Source organism: Lissotriton vulgaris, chromosome 8 (genome assembly GCF_964263255.1).
Source record: "Lissotriton vulgaris chromosome 8, aLisVul1.2, whole genome shotgun sequence".
In the NCBI taxonomy this organism is placed as follows: Eukaryota; Metazoa; Chordata; class Amphibia; order Caudata; family Salamandridae; genus Lissotriton; species Lissotriton vulgaris.
Window position 1 is genome coordinate 593,834,667 of NC_141696.1, and position 23,201 is coordinate 593,857,867.

Sequence of the window (23,201 nt, forward strand, 5' to 3'; positions counted from 1 at the left end):
CCTCAGCCATCCTCTCCTCAGCCAGGGCTTTGTCAGCCTCAGCTGTTCTTTCCTCTGTAGCCAGATGGGCCAGCCATCCATGTATACGAGTACTCAGACACACCTATCCCAGTACTCAAATAATTATAAAAATGTTACTAGACCTGCAGGTCTATTCATTTAATTATCATACTCCACTTAATTATAATGCTCTTGACCCATACACTGGCTTCAAATGATGTGATCCTGGGCAAATATTTTAATTCTCTGAGCCACCATTTTCTTCTTTATCACGTGTCAGACCACCGTCAAATACGTGAGTTCGGCATGTCTGCTGTACAAACAACACTATTGTTTGATTTAATAGACTAAACATTTGCTCCAAATATAATACAAATCTAGCCATATATAGGATACACCTGACCGCTGCCTTGCCTCTTAGTTCATTAACCGCATTGTCATCAGGGCGGGTACTGCAATGTTTCTCAAATCACGTTTAAAAACTATCTTTATATTAAATACATACCTGAGACATGAAGTGTTAGCAGACTTATTTGCAATCATTAGACTTTCCATTGAAATGGCTACAACATTTCCCACTGATGTGGTTTTGCTGATAAAACTAAATTGTGTATAATGTTTGGAAATCAAGTTTCTGCAAATATTTGCATTTGAGGAACACCAAATAAAGTGTTGTGATATTTTTGTTCATATTTAAATTGTTGTATCACACTACTGAATTACAAAAAAAAAGTTCTTCAGTTACTGATATATTTTGAAATACGTATACTACTCAATTACAAGCTGTTTAAGTGTTAGTAAAATAACTGACAACTTACAGCCTTTTGTTTCACAATGATTGTCAGGCAGCTCACTTGTCAAAAACCTCTACCTGTAATAAGAAAAAGAAAAGTAAAAACCATTTTCCTGGATAAGATAAGAAACAATTTGTAAAGGGACATACTGGCATTTGACCCCTGTCTTTGAACAGGCAGCAGATATGTCAAGATAAAAACAAGATTTAAAGGTGTCTTTATTGCTCATTCACTGTCTGAATAAATAGAACACCTGTTCCTTCCAGCTTAGGTTCACTCACCAGAAGGGACGAGTAGGTGCTAAAAATAGCTCGACCTGATGAAATCTGATTTGCCTTAGCGAATGGGTGCGTAGATTTTTCGAGTCCAGTATCCTTCCTGTGTTGTGGCTATCTAGCGGGAATGCACAAACTATAGCTGTCATCCAGCTCAGACGTGTATTGGAGACAAGCCGCAAAGCACACCGAGTTATGAGCACAGAGAAATTTCCACTTTCTAAAAGTGACATTTCTAAAATAGTAATGCCAAATCCAACTTTACCAATAAGGAGGATTTGTCATTACCATTCCAAACAAATGAAACATGAAAAAACTATTCTTCTCTGATCAGGAATTATAGCTTATAAGTGTAGTAAGGAATTTCCAATACTAACCTATGAAACGGGTAGGCCTCACAGTAATGAAAACAAAATAAGGTGTTTGTCACTGCCACTACGGAAAACATAGAGGTACATGTCCAACGTTTTACTTACACAGCACTCTGCACTTAGGGCTACCTTAGGGGTGAGTTATGTGTAATAAAAGGGGGGTTTAAGGCTCAACAAGTGGTTTTAAATTCTAAGTAGAGTTGGCAGTAAACTGCCCACACAGGCCCTGCAGTGGCCGACCTGAAACAGGTTTGGAAGGCTACTTCTGTGGGTGGCACGATCAGGGTTGCTGGCCCACTAGCAGTTCTACAATAGGGCGACCCAGTCTTCCCCAGGGAACTTGGTACTATAGCCTACAAGTAAAAATGTTCCTAGAGGAATTGTTTTATACATCACTCAGTAATTAATAAGTAAAAAAAGGATCCCCCTCTGTTTTACCATCGCAAATCACTCATGTATGGTTATACAGGCGTATTGTTTTTAGCATATATGACTGAATCAATATATCTTCAAGAAAGTACAAAAACAGACATTATATACAACAGTACATCGATATCAAAACACTGTCACCAACTCACCATTACAAAGGGCCTCTTAACAGACCATTGACGCAGTGGAGTGGATGGAGCACACCCACCCAGGCTTTGTGTTTCAGGTGGAATACATACAATTTATTATGATTTGTTTTGCATTCTTTGTCATTCTCGACTTTTAGGTAACAATCCAAATGCGCCCTTCCTGCACCAAAACACACTATTGCACCACAGAGTTAGGATGCATTTACCGACACAAATAGTGCAAGATTTTCTCTCGCACACTGTGACATGCAAACCTTCATTGGCATATGAATCGGCTATGTTTTTGCTGCAAATTAAGTAAGTGGACGGGCATAATAATTTGTCAACTGCTGTTAAATGTTTTGTTGATGTGAACATTGTTTTAAATAAGGTATAATGTTTTAAGCGAATTTATTGTATGGTAAATGTTTTCTTTTGTTTTAAATAACTAATGCAATAACTATTAATACATCCAATTATATTAATTTATCCGTGTTTCATCATTCTGGTTATCTCTTGTCAAGATTATGAGGCTGGTTCCTATTCTGATGAAAATGAATGCCACCTTAATATGATTGCATATTGTCAAGTTTAAAAAAAAAATGAATTTCCATGTATTGTTATGGTTTCAGTTGTTTGGTCATTTTACCACAGAGCAGAACATCCGGATGGAATGCAGTTGCTCTTCTTTCTGCCCCAGCTTTTTTTTTTTTTACACCTTTCCGTGAATTTAAATAAAAGTGGATTGTCATATTTGCTGTGTTATCATAATTTACTAAGGTACCCCATTTTAATTTGCATTTTGATCCCACAGAATGAATGATGCCCCAGTTGTAGGGTATGAAGAGGATGTCGGAAGAAAAACCACATTCCGGTTTTGTTATCCAGAGTCCGTAATGTCTGATCCGCTTCATTATGATCCAAACTCAACCATTGTACTTCTTGCTTTCAAGCCACATGACGTAAAGTGGCTGTCTGAGTTGTTATTGAATAAAAGAGCGGTAAGTGCAGCCAAATAACAGAGTTCACATGTAGGGCCATCTTTGTAATGTTGTGATGTATCATCTGTCTTGTACTCCACAAAACTGAAGCTGTATATTGTTAGAATTTTGACTTTCTAAAGAAAATCCTTTTGGAACAGCTAAGTTAACTGCTTGGCGTGGAATATTTTGGCTGGTGCAAAATCCTCCTGCTCGTATCTGGCTGGCTAGAGATCTTGCGGTTTCTTTTTTAATTTTATTTCATACATATTTTGCCTTCCACATGCAGGAGTACGTTTGTGGGGAAAGGATGCCCTAATATGCATTTCCCATTCCTGTTGATATTTAGAAATAGTACTAGACTTCCTAGAATGGGTTGCTTCCGAATTTCCAAAGGCACTGAAGCAGAAACAGCACAGGTGGAGCTATCTTTAAACTGACTATTGCAAAAAGATGTGACGCGGAAGAACTCTGTGAATGAGCAACCTAATCTTTAGAGCCATATGTAAATACAATAACCTATATTTTCAGAGAATAAACATTACTGAGCTATTAATTGCTGGTGCATTTTCTGTCATTTACCAGTGCTTTTTAGGTCTCGCACCTGGCGACCCGCCAGCGAGACTTATTGACAGCAACTTGCCTCTTGTGCGGTACAGACTGGGGCACGCGCCGATTGGGGTCTGTGGACGCGCTTGCATCGAAAGTGTGTACAGCTGGTGCACGTTAATTAGGCTTGCATGCAGTAAGTGTTTGCGCACACACCCCACCCCACCCCACGTGCTTTCGCTTTCCCTCCCTCTGGCGTTTCCGCCCACGCTCTCCGACTCGGCCTGCTTTCACCTGTTTTACTCCATCAGCGCCATTGGGTGACACAGACTGTCCGTTTCCCTGCCGCCCATTTCCTGGTGCAAGCTGGGTTGGAGCTGTAGGGGTAACTAACTTTCTTTTACCATTTGTGCTATCCTTACTGTCTAGTGTTTTACCGCGCAACTCACCCTCCCCATAGGCATCCTCTCCCTGCTTTTTAAATCCCATTTCTGGTATCTAACGGCTTGTTTTCAGCACAGAATTTACCTAGTCCCCTTCTCGGTCGTCCGGTTTAGGGACGTGTTTGGGGGCAGTCTTCTGACACTCTCTTGCACACTTCAGCAGGCTGCCTGTCTCCCAGTCCTTTACCACTTGGACCCTCCTCCTTGCTGCGCGCGCACCCTCCCGGGGCAGCCAGGACAAGTTGGCGCAAGATGGAAATGAGAAAAGAGCGGAGCGCGGGCGACTCCTGAGTAGAGTCGGGGGTGACCCCTGTAGGACTGGGGACCCCCACACCACACAGCAGGCTGTCATGCAACTGCACTGGAGGATGGCTCGGCGGAGTTGCAGGTGACTGTTGCTAGTGTCACCTGTGTCCATACAGCAGAACCTGGGCATTGCTAGAAATCTGAGTTACACTAGAGATGTGAACTGTCAGCGTCTCAGAGATAGCTGGTCTCTGTTTCTTTCGGGATACGATCAGAGAGCCTCCAGGTACTGGGCACTTTTGCGAAGTTAGAGCCAAAATGATCGAATGTGGAATTTGTAATTGTTTAGTTTACTCCTATGTTTATTTGTTTTCATTCTGTTATGATTTGTTTTGAGGACGGCAAGGGGCGCTGTGTCCAAGTGTTTCGTCTACTATTTATTTCTCTTTGTTTATACCTTTACCAGCGATTCTCTTTCCCACTTTGTGTCTGGATCCCTGCCAGATCATGGCTTCCCTCTCTTTGGTAGACGTAAAAGTTGCCCGCCTATTTCACCCACCACTTCCAATGGCGTCTACACAGTGATTTTAAGTCCGATCCTTATTACGCATGTTTTGCTAGTCTGTCCTTCGGTTTTAACTTGCCTTACTAAGCGGCAGTTTAATAATATTTAGAATTGGATTGGCACCACTTGTATATATCCTTTGTAGCCGACGTCCACACCGATTGAGCACACATATCGTGTTTATGTGCATTATAAACGACCATTACTAAATTGTTTTGAATCGAGACTTACTGAACCATTTTGAGTTCAGACTTTGATTATTCCAACTTAAAATATGCGTTGTACTTTTATTTTGCTTCGTTAGACAGAGTGTTGTATGTCGTCACATTGATCACGTTTACCACTCATGCTTCGAGTGAATTGTGTTACATTTGTTATAAACAGCAACTTTTCCAAGTGTTATGAGTATTTGTATAACACACGTGTGCTAGTAGTATGGCTCTGTAATACAGCAGTACTTTTTTGGTACGACTCCGTCTGTTGGTGGTCTGGTTCATCTTGGGACTTTGGTGTTGCCATTGTTTGTTAGGAAGTTTGAACATTTTGCTTCAAAATTATAAATGGTCATTGAGTGGCAATGTATTATTAAACAATGTTGTATGATTCTAGTTTTGGGGAATAAAGAAGGTAGAAGGCTTTTATTACCATTTGGTTTATTTTTAGGTTGGTTGAATGTCTATTGCAGTTTAACATGTGTGCTGTGTTGCTGGCCTTGTGGCATTTCTGAGTGGTGTTGGACTTGCTTATGATATTTTCTTATTTGTTGTTTTGCCTATAACTTAAGGTTCAAGGCATATGGGCTGCAGATGGTACATTATGAATAGATCGCCATCTGGTGTTGGGCTCGGATGATTGCACTTGTTTTTCTCTTGGAGAGTCTTTTGTATCTTGGTGACTCTTCCTTTGGTTGCTAGTGCGCATGGGCATCGGCTCCATCCTTAGATTGTTTTTTTCCACCATCGGGTTCGGATGAGGATTGAAACGCTCCAGATCGACTTCGGAAAGAAGTGACTTTTCGGCACCTATTCCCTTTCCAATTCGACGGACAACTAACCAGGATTCATTCTCATACACAGCTAGACTAGTAAGGATTTCATAAGACATTAACCTATAACCTGGCTTGACGCCACACATTTTTTGTTTCCGCAGACAATCTTATATAATCTGCAGATCTTAGATTTCCATAAATCTGTAACCCTTATACATACATCCAAAAGCCTTAGTACATACACCACATAACATCCTAATGTCTCTGTCAAAAGGACAATTTTAATAGCTTTAGCTATTTCTGCAACACATTAAATTGAAATGCAGTTTTCGATACATGCTCAAAATAATACACACCGTGTGGCACTCCTACAAAACAAATGATTTTACTCCAAATCAAATGTCACAAGACAACACACTCGAAGTAAGACAACTCTTTACTCGTGGTCCTATTAATGGTCATGTTATTTAGCTCCTTACAACACCAACAAGCACACCAGCATTAATCCAAACAATTCCAGGATTCTCAAACGTCGGACAATTTTCGTGTCAAACATTTTCGCCAATTTTGTAAGTTAATTATACAAGTTAAATATTTATGCAAATTAATTAGAACATTGCCTACATTATTCCTACAAAATTGTGTTACCTCTTTTAACGTGATCAGGGCCATGTGAGTCTCAAAGTCATAACCACAAAGGCTTATTCCGAATTTAGTATAATTACAGAAGGCAAAAAGTATTTAGTGAAATTTATATTAATAAGGCATCATATATTGAAAATGCAATAGGAATCAAGATAAGGAAACTTTCAAATAGCTAGCCAGAGACCAAAATTAACTCGGCAAGAGGACTAACCTGGAATTTGCTCAAATAGTTTATGTATCCAGTCAAAGACAGACTAGTGCAGAGTCCGCACAGTTCGGAAAGCAAGAAAAGTCGAAGGATAAACAGACAGATGTGTAGTCTGTCTTCATTAAAGTAAGCAAAAAGCATAAGTATAAATCAGCAAGCATAATGACAGAGACTGCTCAGTTAGAAAGGCAAATTAGATTTAGTACGTTTCCCAAAAAGGGCACATATTATAGGTTGTAGACAATGAAAATTACACTCTCGACATGAAAGATCCGACATCTTGAGCTGTACTGATCAAGTTATGAACACATAACCGGTAGTAAAAAACGATACATCAAATAAGACACATTAAGGAACACCAATGTTTGTGCATATTTATAATCCGGTGCAGATAGGAAATGAAGGAAATAACACATTTGTGCAACAAATTAAAACAATAGACAGTACAGCTCCATAGACTAGACTCCGATATAGAGCCTTGAATTGTTGCAAATACAGGACCATTCTGCACATGGCTTCCTTCTCAAAGAACTAAAATGAATACATTTCAGCTCGACAAATAGTCCGTACCATGAAGTGAATTCTGTTTCGCTTATTTTCTGAAAGGGAAAGACACAGTAGAGAAACTTGTGGTATGAAGATCATTCAAATAATTTTAAAAAGCCATTTCGTTTAATTCACTGTAAAATAAATGTCACTATAGGCTGACTTTAGCCTAGTCTTGTCAACTGAAGCCTAGTTATGCTAACTAAAATAAATTTAAATGGAGCATTATTTTCTTTTTTTTATTAAAAATGCCCTGACGAAGACCCTTGAATTTTTTGCAGATACAAGAACATTCCGCACATGGCTTACTCCAGGAAAACAAATCCATACATTTTAGCTCGTCAAACAGTACCATGAAATTAATTCTATTTTGTTTATATTCTGGAATGGACAGGTACTACAGAGAAACATCTCTATAGAAAGCTCCTTCGTATAATTTAAAAAAGCACATTTCTTTCTGTCACTGTAAAATGAATGTCCGTTAACTTCGTCCTACTCGTGTCAATTAAAGCCTGGTTATCCTAACCAAAACGCAATTTAAATCCAGCATTATTTTCTTCTAATTAAAACGCTATGATTGAATAATTCTGGTAAAGGCATAAAAATGTAGACGAAGCTTTGCTTGACCCTGAAACTCAGTCAAATTCACTATCTTGTGCCTGGGAAACCTCTTCATAAATTTGAGCTGAAACCGCAAGAAACTTGTAAACGGTTATAACAAACCTACTGGGAGGTATGCAATATTTGAAATATCATTATACATTTAAACAAACATACATAAAGTCCCTAATTGTTAAAAGCACATCTAAGTAATTAAGAAAATCTATCAAGAATGGTTACCTTAAGTTTCGCTTTTGGGACTTATGCATCAGACAGAATACATGCACCGTCCAGCCGAATGACACTGGCTCCATTTGCTTTTATTTTTTAGTTCCTAATCCAAGATGGCAGATGCTGCTTGGATCAATGAAAAAAATGTATTTTCTATTAGCACAAAAGCGCCAATTAAAAAACAATTAGAATGGGGCAGGGGGTCATTGGGGGAGCGGGTCGGGAGGGAGGTGAAAAGCTTCACAAAGACAGTGGGGTCAGGGAAAGTATAAGAGGAAGAGAACACTTTAGTGGTATTAGAGATGGCAGAGCTGGGGCTGCTTGGAGAGAAGCACGCAGATGACAGATCAACATGGAGCAGGAGTGGTTAGGGAAACACAAAAGGAAGACCGTTGGAAAACACATGCGCTCATGGAGTGCGGTAGCAAACTAGAAAAACATACTTCCTCAAAAGTGAGCAGAGGAAGGACACAGGGATATAGACTATGCTACAGGGAAGGGACAAAATAAAGATGAACTAGTCAAACCGTCAAATGAGAAGCAAACAAATGAGTGACAATAAAGCAAACAAAAGGTAAGCAATGGATGGGCTTTAAGTCTACTGTAAGTTCTTGGAAAGCTGACAATTGGACGTTTGTCTGGTAGACTCAACGTAGAAACTGCAGTGGCCAATAATATCATCAAACTAGCCACACCTAATAATATTAATATTAACAATAATAATAATTATAACTTTCTCTACCGCTTCATACTACTGATGTTAGTAAGCGCTATAAATAACAGGCATTCATTCCTGTTTGCCTATTAGATGGTGCTCATTGAAATGAATAAAACATTATGTTCTGCATTAGTTTAATCCTTAATAAAAGCAGATAGACGTTCACTTGATATTACATTTTGTAAGAGCACAATCCCACATATACTAGTTCTGGTACATTTTAAAGATAGGTCTAGTGATTAGATGACAAAATGCCAATATTGTTTTAGTCCATACACCAACACTGGCAGAGCATCCTATAACGTCCCCTATGATTCATGAGTTACATTTGAACACACATTTCATATCACCAAGTATCTGTTTCAACTCAGAAGCTGTAATTCAATACTAATCAGAGATGTCGAAGAGACACATTTTTAGTTAACACTAAAACATTTTAACCATAACACCACCATTGAATTATTCTTAGCAAGGAACATATTAAAACATTACAACGAGGGCGTAGGACGGAGCTAGACTAGAACAGTTAGGAAACAACATCATAAGAAACGAAAACACTCTACAACTACTCTTTAGCATTGTACACTTTAAATAAATGTCCTTAACTGTTTACTAAAGAAGCAAATTATCAGGTTTACAACGTGTCTGTCTGCAGCCGTGCTGAGAAGAAAATAGAACCAAAAACACTTGAAGCTCCATTTGGAGGTCTAATGTAGGAGGAAGCCAGACCTCGCTCACAGCCCAACCAAAATGTGATCAATGTCCACTCAAATATCCTAATTGTGAATGAAACAATTTCCTATACTGAATGGAAATTGCACAAATTAATAAAAATGACATGCATTTCTATCTACAGAAGATGATCAACACAAACTACACATGCACAAACAGGGGTTACATGAGTTATATTAAAGCAGCCATTCAAAAATCTCTCTTGTAGATACTCCTGACGCACACAGTAGCAAACAAGAAATTATGATGACTTTGGCACAGGAATAGGTACAGTGCAAAAGCTAGTTAATCCACAGTTAAAGTGAAGTTATGATTCCTTTGCAAAATACTGTCTTCGGGGTTGGCATTGCCCATGCCATTGGTGATGTCGTATGTTTTCCTCAGTGACATGATTTCAGATGTCGCCAGTGATGTCATATGTTAGGTCATGAGCATGGTGGGGCAAGAATTATGGTTAACATAGCGTACAATATCTGACAAATTTCAAGAAGTTTCATAACCTGTACATTTGATTGATTTTTAGGTTTAGGTGGATTTCTTAGTTTTTTGCTTTTGGAAAGCCAAATAAACCTTCACTTACTTTTAACTGTGCTTTTCTTAGTGGAGTGCATGCATATTTCTAAAAGGAACATTTTGTATCTTACTATATGTGGTGCATGTGTGGCGGTCTATGATAACGCCTCTGTGACGTTGCTACTAACTCCACATTGAAATGATCACCAGCCATGTGCAGCCGTGGTTGACTGCAGGGCTGGGGCCAGGCCCTGCTCTAATCCCACCTTGCAGCTAACCACTGTTACACATAGCCTTCAGTCTTGTGCAGTGGTGGTTTGTTTCAGGCAACAAAACGATCTTGTAGCTAGTGTCCTGCTGCACATGCAGTTTGTAAATCCGCCCCAATTCTGCTATCCTTACTTTCGTGCAAATCCATCAAATGGTGCCACGGTTACTATCCAACCCCATTTTAAGTTTGACCCTTCTTCCATGAACTTTGAGATACCTGTACTAGTGTTCCCTTCCAAACCACATTTTGTTGTTTATTTGCCAAACAGATCTGTTTAAAATGTTTCAAAAGTAAACCAGATGTTTAAATGTCTGTGGAATGTTGCATGTTTGGTGAAGGGCTCCAAACCTATTAGCAATTGAAAGGTTTTTTCATTTATTGTTATTTTTTACCCGAGTGCTGTTTAACTTTGCCTAGTTCAGAAGCAAATCTCTTTGAACCATGTCCTGGGCTTAACTTTACATGCCAGTAGAAAGCAAAATATGGAAGTTCCCGCCCGATTTTGTGCAGATTTGTCAAACGGTGCCAAAGTTCAAATGAAAACTTTTTTGCCCCCTCCTCTAACCATGTCCTCCTTGCTTGTTCACATATTAACATGACAAATGGCTGCCAAATTTCATGTTGATCCGTGATACTGCCCCAAAGGTATTAGCAAATCAAAGATTATGTGTCCCCCTTTAACTTTGACCTTTACCTCATCGCCCCACTTGCCGTTGATACTTGAGGTGCTTGTGCTGTGCTTAACCTGCGCCTAATTTGCTAACCACCTATCAAATGCCATGCCATAGTCTTTAAGCAGTGCCAAAACTATGAGTAAATGAGCACTTTTTTGATATCTCCATTCTTTAGCTGAGGCCTCAATTTCCAGTTTAATCTCATAGGATATTGTGGCATAAGCCCTATTCACAAGATGCGAAGTCAGTATTGTATTACTGGGCAGAAATGTTTTAGAAGCTAAGAATTTTGACTGAGCCACTCCATGAGCAAAGGCCCCTTTAATCCCTTCTATAAACGTATTTTAGATGTGCACTTTCGTGCATGCAAAACGTTAGATTTTGCATAGCCAAAAGTACATAAAATTTGTGAGATTTAAGACCTTTCAAGCCTTTTGGTATGTTATTATGATTACATAAAATAGTTGGAAATGAAGTGGCCCATCCCAAAATTGGAACTAGTGCCCATAAAAAAGGGATGTATGTGGCAATCCAAATTAATTCCATTTGTCTGGAAAAAGGCCTACGGGCGGCAAATGGAAGAAGTCCGTCTCATAGACATGGGGCGAATACATTTAATAACTTGTACAGCGCTAGTCGTATAGACTATCTATTAATTAACCTACAGCTATGGCATGCTCTTGGGGACATGATTGTGAGGGACCTGTTAAAAAGCAATCATGACCCTTTATGCAAGACTCTAGATCTAAAATCGCAGGGGGTATCTTCACACACAGGGAATGAGCTAACCACTCTAGACGTGGTCCCCACAAACGATATGAAACAATTAAAATGGGTGAAGATTTTAGAGAAGTCTGAAATTCTAGCCACCGTTATTAGTGACATTGATTCTACCATAGCTGAGCTAGAGGCTGACTCTGCCAACCCTGAAATTTCTGAGTTTATAACTGAAACTCATAATACATTTTTCGCCCATTTACGCACTTGCTTTTTTAGACAATGTAAGACTAAGAGCATTTAACAAAAGAAAGCATGTCAATGGTTCAATGAGGAATGCAGAATGGAGCGTAGATCTTTAGGGGATGTGATTAAAGCAGGGGACCCTGGCATGCTACGGTTAGCTAGGCAAAAATATGAGGACCCAGGCAAAGGCTAAAACTATGTGACGAAAGAAGGTGGCAGGACCTTAGACTGGCATGTGCCAGTAATAGTTCCAAACAGTTTTGGAACATAGTAAAATGGGATGGAGAGGCCAGCCACTACCGCCTCAAAATCATGCTGCCTAGGACCCATAAGTCAACTATTTAAAACCCAATACGCTCGTAGTATAACCGAGGTTGATCTAGTTGAGCCTTCTCATTCGTTTGTTCAAGATACGTTTTTTGTTGTGGCTGATGTTAACGCCGCCTTAGGAAAAGTAGCGCGTGGAAGAGCACAGGGCCTAGATGGTATCCCGGCTGATATATTGCTCCACAGAAAGCCCAAATTTATTTGTAAATCGCACAACTACCATGAGGTGTCTCGGCGCTAAAAAGACAGTAGAGCAGACAGTTTGAATGAGTGCAAATGATGCGGGTACATTGTTCTACTGGCTAACACAACCGCCCAAGGTCCGCCAGTCCCCGACTCCTGGAAAGGGGCCAAGATTATCCCCATTTATAAAAAAAGGGGATACATCTCATCCAGGCAACTATAGGCCTATCAGCCTTATAGACTCTTTGCAAAAGGTAATGGGGCGGTTGGTCTTAAATAAGATTCAATAGATGAGCAGGGCATTTTATCCCCACTGCAGGCTGACTTTCGGACCCACACCAGTACCATTGACCAGATGTTCTGATTCATCTTACTATACTAGAGGGCAGTGTTTTTAGGCACTTAAGTCAGATTTTGATCTTTTCCTCCCGCAGCAAACTATGGGTAGTGCTGCGTAAGCTGGGGATGTCTCCTGAACTCCTTTCTCTGATTGCTAGACTTCATGAGGACAATTATGCCCAAATTCGATGGGGCTCTCAAGGTAATGTCACCAATCCCTTTACCATAGAGAAAAGCGTGTGTCAAGGCAGTGTTATGGCGCCCACCCTATTATAATTTTTCATCAACAGGATTGCAAAGTTCTTGGAGTCTACACCCACAGATGCCTCAGTCTTAGCAGGTGCAAAAATCCCTATTTTAATGTTTGCCAATGACAGGTTAATTATCTCAAAAACTCAGAGTGGCCTTCAGCAAGCCTTGCTACTCTTCGAGAAGTTCTGCCTCTTACGGGGTTTGGAAATTAACGATTCATAAACAAAATTCATGTCTGCCTACCTGTATAGAGGATTTAGAGGAGGTATACTTATGAATAACCATCCGCTGGAACAGGTTAGCGCCTTTTCATATCGGGGGGTTATCGTACAAAATGATTTGAGGTGGAATCGCCAGCTTGATACGGCCACATTGAAGCAGCACTAACTATCTGGAACCTTACAAATTGAGTTTAACACCTCTTTCACAAAGACAGTTAGTCCGGTGCTGCACATATACAATATGAAAGTTGTGAGCTCTGTCCTGTAGGGGGCATAGATCTGGGGGTATGAGAACTTGTCCAAACTAACTGAAACAGAAAATAGGTTCTTACGTAAGATCACCAGTCTCCTGCAAAGCACCCCAGTGAGTCTATTGCTTTATGATCCAGGTAGAAAAGCACTGGCTGACATCGCGAGATTGCGCTCTATTTTATACTGTTGTAGAATCTGGTGCACGCCTGAATTGGCAACCTATGCCGCAGGCCTTAAAGATTTAATCAAAGCAGACTGCTCTCACAAAATCAAATGGTTCCTGGAGGTAAGAGCCTCCTTAGTAAGCATTGGCATGATAACCCTGTGGGAAAATCCATCAGGTGCCCTGTTCCCTTCAAAGGCGATCCTTAAAGAAAAATATTGGGATTTGGTGGTTCAAAACACATACAGAAACAGTGATACGTCTTCACGAACTGGAGGATTTTTAGAAGTTAAACTATCCCCAAGCCTGGAGCAATATTGGGACATAATAACCAAATCACACAATTGGAAGTTATACTTTCAATTTAGGGTTGGCTCACTACCAATAAGATCTTACACAGCCAGATGATCAACTCAGGAGATAGTTCATGCCCGCCTGTTGTCATCGGCCCACTTATTGTTCATTTGTCCAGCATATGCTGCCCCTCGATGAGCATGGCTCAGGCCAATTTGTAGGCTGTTGGGCACCAGAAGAAGTGGTGATGCACAAAGAATATTGCGCATGGATACATCAACCACCATTGTTATTGCATTAGCAAAATTCTTGGGATGGACGTGGGCTATTAGATCAGTCACTCATTGAAAATTGAAGGTTTTAATTTACCATTTCTACTGAACGTGTAAACATGAAGCTGGCTATGTATGTATTAGCTACTGTATCAATTGGCCGGTATAATTGGACACATGTTAATTACTCGTGAATCAATTGGTTTTTATTTTTCCGATTTCAAATGTTTTTATTGGTTGTTCAAAACAAAACAATCATAGGTAGGACAATAAAGCAAGTATAAAATACCATATAAAAAATTAATGATAGTAACAGTCTTAATGACTGCTTGCAGTGAAAGGAATAAAAACAATAAGTGAAGGAAGGGAAAAACAAACAAGCATTGCAGACCAAAGTAATGAATAGGCATCATCCCGCATATACCGTGGTTACCAGTGAGCACGTTACAGCCGGATGTGATGTGTAATGAGTAAGCAACGCCATATAGGTACAGTGGTCAGAAATATAGGCGTGTGCGTGGGAGCTGCTGCGTTTGAGGGTGTGGCATCTAGAGGCTGCGTGATGGGGGTAAGGTTCAAGGTGGTTTATGGGCACTGAAGTAGTTGTCGAGAGTGGCCTACATTTGTCTGTGGGGGGGGGGGGGGGAGTGTTTTGAAGGGAGTTGTTATCAGCACCTCTCAAGTTGATGATCCAGTTCATCCAGCATTTAAAAGAGGCTTTTTAGTGTCTTTCCAATTACTAAGAATGGTTTTCACGGCGGCAGTGAGGAGTAAATCTAGGAGGGCCTTGTTGTCCGTAAGGGCAGGGTCTCGTAGGAATCCGAATACCAAGGTGGAGAGCTCTCTGGTGGGCGAGATGTGGAAAAGTGTGGAGAGGAAGGCGAATATTTGATCCCAAAAGGGTACAACACATTCGCAACATATTAAGAGGTGTTCTAGATCTCCTTGCTTGTCGTTGCAGTTCCAACAGGTTGCGTTGTCCCTAATCTTATGTGAGAAGAGGCGCGCTGGGGTCCAGAAAGCTTTGTGGAGAAGCCAAAACTTTGTCTGGGAAAGCGTATGGCTTCTTTTGTGTCTCGTGGTTGATTCCCATGTTTTGGACCAATCCAAGTCTGAAATAGGTACTGAGGAGTGTGAAACCCATAACTGTGTAAGGTGTGTGTTGAGACGAGTGTTGTCGGCGTAGTACTTTGTATAGCCTGGAGACATAATGACCCAGTTTAATCAGGTTAGCAAGATATTTCGGGAGGAATGGGGGTGTAGAGGATAGCTTAGCTTTAGATATTGCTGCTTTGAGCTGGTGAGGGAAGAATATGCTCTTTTTGATCCATGTTTCGTTATGTAGTGGTTTCCCTTTGTAGAGAAGTGTGCTATTGTACCATAGCGATTCCCATTGCGAATGTCTTATTCTATGGCCTAGGGACCTGTTAATTTTTAGCAGTGCTGCTTTTGTGTTCCGGAAGATGGGTTGCGAGCAGGAGGCAGTAGTAGGGTTAGCAGTTAGAGCAGCCGCTGGAGTGAGATTTTTGAAGATATCTTTCTCTATGGCTAACCATACCGGAAAGTATCCTAAAGGGGGAGAAAGCCAGTATAAGCCTTGCCTGGCAAGGAAGGCGGTCTGATATGATTTAAAGTCCACTAGATTAATTACACCCAAGGATCTGTCAAGGCGGAGCTTGTTCAGACTAATTCTCGCACTCTTACCCTTCCACTGGAATTTGTTCAGTAGGGCATCAAGTTTGTGGTGAAAGTCCTGGAGGAGGATGAGAGGGAACATAGTAATAAGATAATTTACTAGGGGGGAGATCATAATTTTTATGGTCCAGATCCTTCCCCACCAGGTAATAAAGCGGGGGGACCAGCCTTCAAGTTGTGATTTAATTTTGTCTAACAAGAGGGACTTGTTGCGGTGAAGTGTTTCAAGGAGGGTGCTGGCAAATTCAATGCCTAAATACTTAATGAAACCGGCCTGCCATGATTGGCCTGATTCACCTAGCATGTCTTTGGTACCATGGATGTTTTGGGGCATAACCTCCGATTTATCTCTGTTTAATTTATGCCCAGAGTGTCCTGAATATTCCTTTATTGTGGACATGAGTGCCGTGATTGATGTCTGAGGGTTTTCTTTGACCACCAGGATATCGTCCGCGTAAGCCGCCAGTTTCACCTGTGTGTCCCCGAAGAGCACCCCTGTAATGGCTTCAATTTGTTTGATATCTGTTATGAGTGGTTCGGGAACCCAGAAGAATAGTGCTGGCGAGAAGGGACATCCCTGTTGTGTACCCTGCTCTAGTTTGAATGAGTCTGAAAGGGTGCCATTTATGGAGATCCTGGAGGATGGAGCAGAGTACAGGGCCATTACCATGGCGATATAGGGATCACCCAGATTGAAGGCTGCCAGGCAGTGTTTTATTTAATGTTGTGAATTACAATTGTTTTATATGTTTTTAGCATAACCAGCCTTTTTAAACCGTATAGTTGGTGTTTTATTCTTTTTTTTTTATTGAGAAAAAAAAGGAACAATACACAAGGCAATAGTACAATAGGCACGGACATGTGTTCACAAAGGAAGGACTTCTGAGTACAGTGTTATACAGCATATAACTAATACAGAGAGTAGGGGGATCAGCGGGGAAGCAAGTCAATGATAACACAGAGTGAAAGATACATGGAATGTCGGATCAGGGGGAGAGGGAGACAACTGGGACCTCAACGAAAGGGGGCGTACATATATTTCCACGGTAGGCATTCCACTGGCTCCAGATTTTATTCCATTTCCTGGGCCTACCGCTTGCCACATATACAGTCTTCTCTCTAAACATACACCAATCCATATTTTCCTTCCATACCGATACCGTGGGCGGCCGCTGGGAACCCCACAACTGTGCGATGTCTCTCTTAGCAATCATGTTCCCAAGGGTCGCCCACTGGGTCTGAGCAACATTATAATCATTCGGTTCCCACACATTCAACAGGCAGCGCCTGGCTTCAGGCAGTAATACCACTCCTGTGACCCTTTCCATCACTGCATGCAAACGGTTCCAGAACGCAACCACCTCCGGACACTCCCAAATTATATGAAGGAAGGTTCCAAGCATTCTACAGCCACGCTTACATAACGCATCGGGGGAATAACCCATACGAACCAAGCACGGACCAGTAACATACACACGGTGGAGGATTTTAAGCTGGACAAGGCGGAGACGGGCAGGTATAGCGACCTCCTTAGGCGAAGATAACGCAGATTGCCAGTCCTCATCATCCAGCTCCAAACCGTCACCAGTCAAAACCTCCCTGAGACGTACAAGTAGATCAGCCCGATTGTTGATCAACTTCTTGTATATTAATGAAATCGTGCTATCGGGCACATGACCATCAAGCACCCGATCCTTGAGCGGGGAGGACTCGGGGATGTCGGCGCCCGCAGTGAAAACCGAGGTCAAAGCATGGTGAATCTGCTCATTACTAAGAAATTCCCTGTCACTCAACTCGTATTCTGCCTTTAATGCCTCAAAGGTCTTAATTTTGCCCTTAGCCCAAAGGTTGCCCACCCTGCTAATACCAATCATGTCCCATTTCTCAAAACCTTTCATTTTCCAGAGACATCTCAATCTTTCAGACACATTTAACGGGGTTGCACGGGTCAGTCGGTCTCTCCATCCCAAAGCCACATTCGCATCATGCCAGACTCGTACAGCAATCTTGGTAGGTCCAGATAATGTCCTCCCTACTACCTTAGAATAGAGCGCCCTATTGTAGTTCCCGCCCGGTAACAGATACTTGTCCATCTCGAATGCCGGGTTAGGACCAGGCGGGTACGTTGCGTGGTTGATCGCACTCAGCTGAGAGGCCCAATAATAACGCCTGATATCCGGGAGCGCTATACCTCCGTCGTACCAGGGGAGCGTTAGCTTAGCCAGCGCAATACACGCACGTCCGTCCCGAACTAGCCGCCTCTGCAAGCTCTCCACCTCTCGAAAATAGCTCGCCGGAATAATATCGAACGTATTCTGGAGCGCGTACAAAAATCGTGGCAGGGACATCATTTTGAAAAGCGCCGCGCGCCCGAGCGGTGACAATGGCAACCTACGCCAGCGCATAACATCCAGTTTCAGCCTCTGAAGAGGGGAGGAGCAGATTGCGCTCGTAACGAACAGCGGGGTCTAGAGATATGAAGAACCCCAAATATTTGAATCCCGTCTGCGAGACCTGGATAGGAAATCTACGAGGCAAAGGAGGGAGACCACCCGAAAGCACATAAACACAGGATTTAGTCCAATTGATAACGAGACCTGAGTTCTTTCCAAACGAAGTAAGCATGTCAAACAACACATTCAGCGATTTTCGGGGGGACGTGAGGTACAACAAGATATCGTCTGCGTAAAGCGATACGCGATCCTCAAAATCCGGGGTCCACTGGATACCCTTTATCGAAGGCTCCCATCGCAGCCAGGCAGCCAGTGGTTCCAGGGCGAGGGCAAAAAGTAGGGGGGACAACGGGCAGCCCTGCCGTGTACCCCTCCCGAAGGTAAAGGAGTCTGATACTCGGCCATTAACGACTACCTGAACCAGCGGCTTCTCATATAAAAGTTTCACCCACCCGATGAACCAGGAACCAAAACCAAATTTCGCGAGAGCGGCCCAGAGATACGGCCATTCTATTGTGTCGAAGGCCATCGTGGCGTCTAAGGAAGCCAAAATGGCCGGCTCATGAAGAGACGCCGCCCTCGCGAGGACGCCATGTAAGTGCCACAGGTAAGTGCAGTGTTGCGATGCGGGATGAAACCAGACTGATCCGGGTGGATCAGGTCACTAATTACCTTGATCAGTCGGTTGGCTAACAATTTGGCTAGAATTTTGGGTTCGGCGTTTAAAAGTGAAATGGGCCTATAGGAAGCACAGCGATCCCGCGACTTCCCCTCCTTGTGGATAACCACGATCGTAGCGAGACGCTGATCACGAGGAAGGGAGCCAAAGTCTCGCGACTCCAGGAACATATCCCGAAGATACGGCACCATTTTGTCAGGACGCAGTTTGTATAGTTCAGTGGGCAGACCATTGGGACCCATAGCCTTGCCGGAGCGAATGGAACGAATAGCGGTGGCAACCTCATCCGCCGAAAGTGGTGCGTCCATTAGGTCTCTATCGACCTCCGATAGGCGCGGCAATGCAATGTCGCGCAACAACAGATGAGTCTTTCTTCGCCCTATCAGAGACCGGGGAGTACACCGTTCGAAAATGTTCCACAAAACACTCCACAATCTCAGCCGGGTCCGTCACACACACACTCCATCAAGTTTCTCAATCACAGGAACAACACGTCTCGCCCTTTCTTTCTTATCAAGCCACGCGATCAATTTACCAGCCTTGTCACCAACATCATACAATCTGCCCTGTTGCTCTCTATTCATTACTTTGGCAGCGTCAGTCACCAGGGCTCTGTAATCTAGCTGCTTCAGGCAGAGGGAATGAAGTTTAGCACGAGTCACGCCAACCTCGAGGTCACTCTCTAGCTCGGCTATATCTGTCTCAAGACGAACAATTTCTTCATATTTAGTTTTCTTAGCACCAGCGATTAGCGACAGAGCCTGTCCACGGATAACCGTCTTGAAAGCCTCCCACAATGACACAGATGAGGACACAGACCCCACATTTTCAAGAAAATAGTGATCAAGGGACTTTATCAAATCAGCGCGGGTCTTAGGATTGCGGAGATACCAAGGGTTTATGGGAGCGACCCGTCCTTCGCTGCACACTTTAGTATCCATGCAGAGCCACAAAGGGGAATGATCTGATCTACCCCGGGCAAGGTGTCTAATTTCTCTAACAGAGGAGGATTGCGCCGCCGGCATCAGAACATAGTCCAGTCTGGAGAGACTGCCGTGGGCCCCAGAATGGAAAGTGTATTGTATCTGCTCGGGATGCATCAACCTCCAACAGTCTACCAGACCAAAAGTCTCCAAAAACCCACTCAGCCATGATTGAGACTTGGTAAGATCTCTGGGGGGGTGGCGATCTACGCTGCCGGAGACAACCGAATTGAAGTCTCCACTCATCACCAGGATATCATTAGGAAGCCCCAGCACTACACGCCTAAAATCGGCAAAAGTAGAGGTCTGTAGACACGGCGGGACATATACGGTAATCAGTGAAACAGTCCTTCCCTCCCATCTGCCATTGAGAGCGGTGTAGCGCCCCCTATCGTCAAGGATTACATCATCTATTTCCAAAGGGAGAGAGGACCGGACAAGGATGCCCACGCCCCTAGAACCAGAAGTAAATCCCAAGTGTGCAGCAAGACGATACCCTCGCCTGTTCATGGCTTGACACGTGTTCCCAATCAAATGTGTTTCCTGCAGGAGAACGACATCGGGGGAAAGGCGTCGCAAGAACTGTAGCACCACTCCCTGTTTTATCCTATCACCCAACCCATTGACATTCCAAGACATTAGCCTCGACTCACTACCCCCCATCCCGGTAAGGAATGCAGAATCCACCCCACAATGACCGGATCAAAGAAGAAAACAATATGTTGCCTTGAGAGAAAATAACAAACACACAAACTCCCCCCTCCACCCCCCAACTTGAACCCCTTACAACAACCCCCACCCTGCACCCCTGCGTTAGACTCAAAAACCACCCCAACTTTCAGTGTGCCTGTCGCCCTGACATTAAACTAGTCTACAAAAAGAAACCCGGAGGAGGAAAGTGTCTCAGTCCCCCCGCCACCCTCGGGCATACATCAGTGAAACACAATAGTATGAGAATCATCGAACCCAGCTGTGTGATAAGTCAAATGTTCGGAAGTCAGGAACCACAGTGTCACTCTTGCTCCGGCACACCACCATCAGCACCACCAGGGTGCTCAGTTCGATCGTTCTGCGTAGGTAGAGCATCCAGCCAGTCACTAACACTTTCAGGACGATTAAAGAAAAACGTCCGGTCCTCCTATTCGACACAAGGCCTAGTTGGAAATAGCATCGCATATTTCAGGCCCACGTCTCGCAGTCTTCGCTTCACTCCCTGAAATCCCATCCTTTGCCTTTGAACTAGCTGGGTGAAGTCCGGGTAGAAGTTCACTGTTGTGTTTTCGAACTTTACAGGGCTGCCCACACCTCGAGGCCTGCAGGGTAGCGTCTCTGTCTCTAAAATGAAAAAGCCTGGCAATGATAGGCCTCAGAGGGGCACCCGGCTTCGGTTTCCCACCCGGCACTCGATGGGCACGCTCCACGGCGAAGAATTTGCTCTGACCTGTAGGGGCGAGGTGATTTAGGACGAGGTCTTCCACCAGGAGATCCGTTGCGGAATTTTCGGGGGTTTCAGGGACACCAATGATGCGTATGTTGTTACGTTGGGCCCTGTTTTCAAAGTCCTCCAGTCGGTGAGCCATGAGGTCGTTGGAGGATCGCAGATTACCGATTTCAGTCTGTATGTCTGACACGTCGGTCGTGAGGCTAGAGGTCTTTAAATCTAGCGACTTGACCCTTTCATTGGTCTTAGACAAGTCAGCTCTGATCAGGGTAACATCGATGGCCACTGTGTCGATTTTAAGAGCGAGAGCTTCATATTGCTGGCCAATGGAAGCCTTCATGCTGGCAATGGCGCCTATGACATCCTGGAGAGTCAATTCGGTTGACGCAGCCGGGTCTTCCTTGGCATCTTCCAGAGTACGGCTGGTACCACCGGGGGACCCCTTAGGATGGGTATAGCGGTCCATGACATTAGTTTGGATCGGTCCCCCGCGTAGAGGCGTCTTGGTATTCCGCTTCTCGTTGTCAGCCCTGTTAGCCATCTTGGAAAGTGTGCCCCGAAGGGGCCCCAGAGACCTGGTGAAAGTGGCCGTTCGCAAGCAGACCACCAGAGTCTTCAAAAGTGGGCTCAAGTGGCATAGGTAACAACGTAGCTCAATACAAAAGCACTCACGACCGCTGGCACACGATGGCGCGGCAGAGCCAGGCTGGACCTCGGGCAGACCGGAAACCGTCTTGCGATCTGATAGTGCCAGGACCCAAAAACGAAACTGAAAGTTGGTTCAAGGCTGTTTGGGGGGGGGGGGGTGGGCCTCAGGCCGATGTTGTTCAACTACTTCCCGGCGTCCTAGCTGGTCAAGCCCCCGGCTTCTCCATGCGGTGGGCCTCAAAAGTTCAGATCAACATAGTTGCGGTTCCCGAAGTCCAAATTAAATTTTTAAAAGAGCAAAAGTGTCGGCTGAAGTTCATCTCCAATAACCCGTATTCAGAATCAGGATATCTTTCAGGATATGTGCGAAGGGCGGCGAGGGTCTCGGGAGCCCTGTGCTCACGCAGCCATCTCGGATGCTCGCGAAACCCCTCCTCCTGTTTTATTATTCTTGACGGCAGATTCGAAGTATTTTAACAATGGTCTTAACTGTGCTTATATATTGTTTTTTACGAAATAATAATTTTATGTACTGTGCTTTTATGACTTATCTGTTGAATAAAGCTTGTTGGATTGGATTTCCTTAATTCGCTTCCTTATAACCAATTACTGCCGGTTTTTGAAGACCCTAAACCTTTTGGAAGGGAGAACCAGGAGTTAGAAATTGAAGGAGATCTGAGATTATGATGAATAGTTTGGACCCTTTTAGAGCTGAAATTGGTCCTAACCAACCCAGTGATACTGGATTTTCACTACACATGCATATTGAAGTACACTACCTGGTGAATGGTGTTTGGGGGATTTGTTCACTACTGTACAACATTTATGAACATTTACTGACGTATAAGCCATTTATCTTATCTTTCCTCAAGGTTCTGGCAACAAATTGGAAGCAATTTTATAGGAGCCATACTATCAAATAAGTCGGATTTTGCGTTGTTTTCTTATATTGTTACGGTTGTCCTACTACATGACATTTGCAGATCTGTGAGAAACCACTTCTTTAGTCCAGGACTTGAAAGCTGCAATAAAATCATAGCTGAGCATTTTATCTTGCTCTCATGATTTGGAATTTTCATATCATCAAGGTCACTACATAATTGGAAGAGAACAATGTCATTTTCTTGATG

General features: G+C 43.1%; 1 protein-coding gene across 13 annotated transcripts in view; it reads left to right on the forward strand.

The window, feature by feature from the left end:
- ST3GAL6 (ST3 beta-galactoside alpha-2,3-sialyltransferase 6) overlaps positions 1–23,201 on the forward strand; it is a 614,303-nt gene that overhangs the window by 533,563 nt on the left and 57,539 nt on the right. For all 13 annotated transcript variants that reach the window (XM_086934432.1, XM_086934442.1, XM_086934439.1 and 10 more), the window contains one exon: positions 2,812–2,998. In XM_086934432.1, coding sequence (XP_086790558.1) covers positions 2,812–2,998 — 187 coding nt within the window. The remainder of the gene's footprint in view (positions 1–2,811; positions 2,999–23,201) is intronic.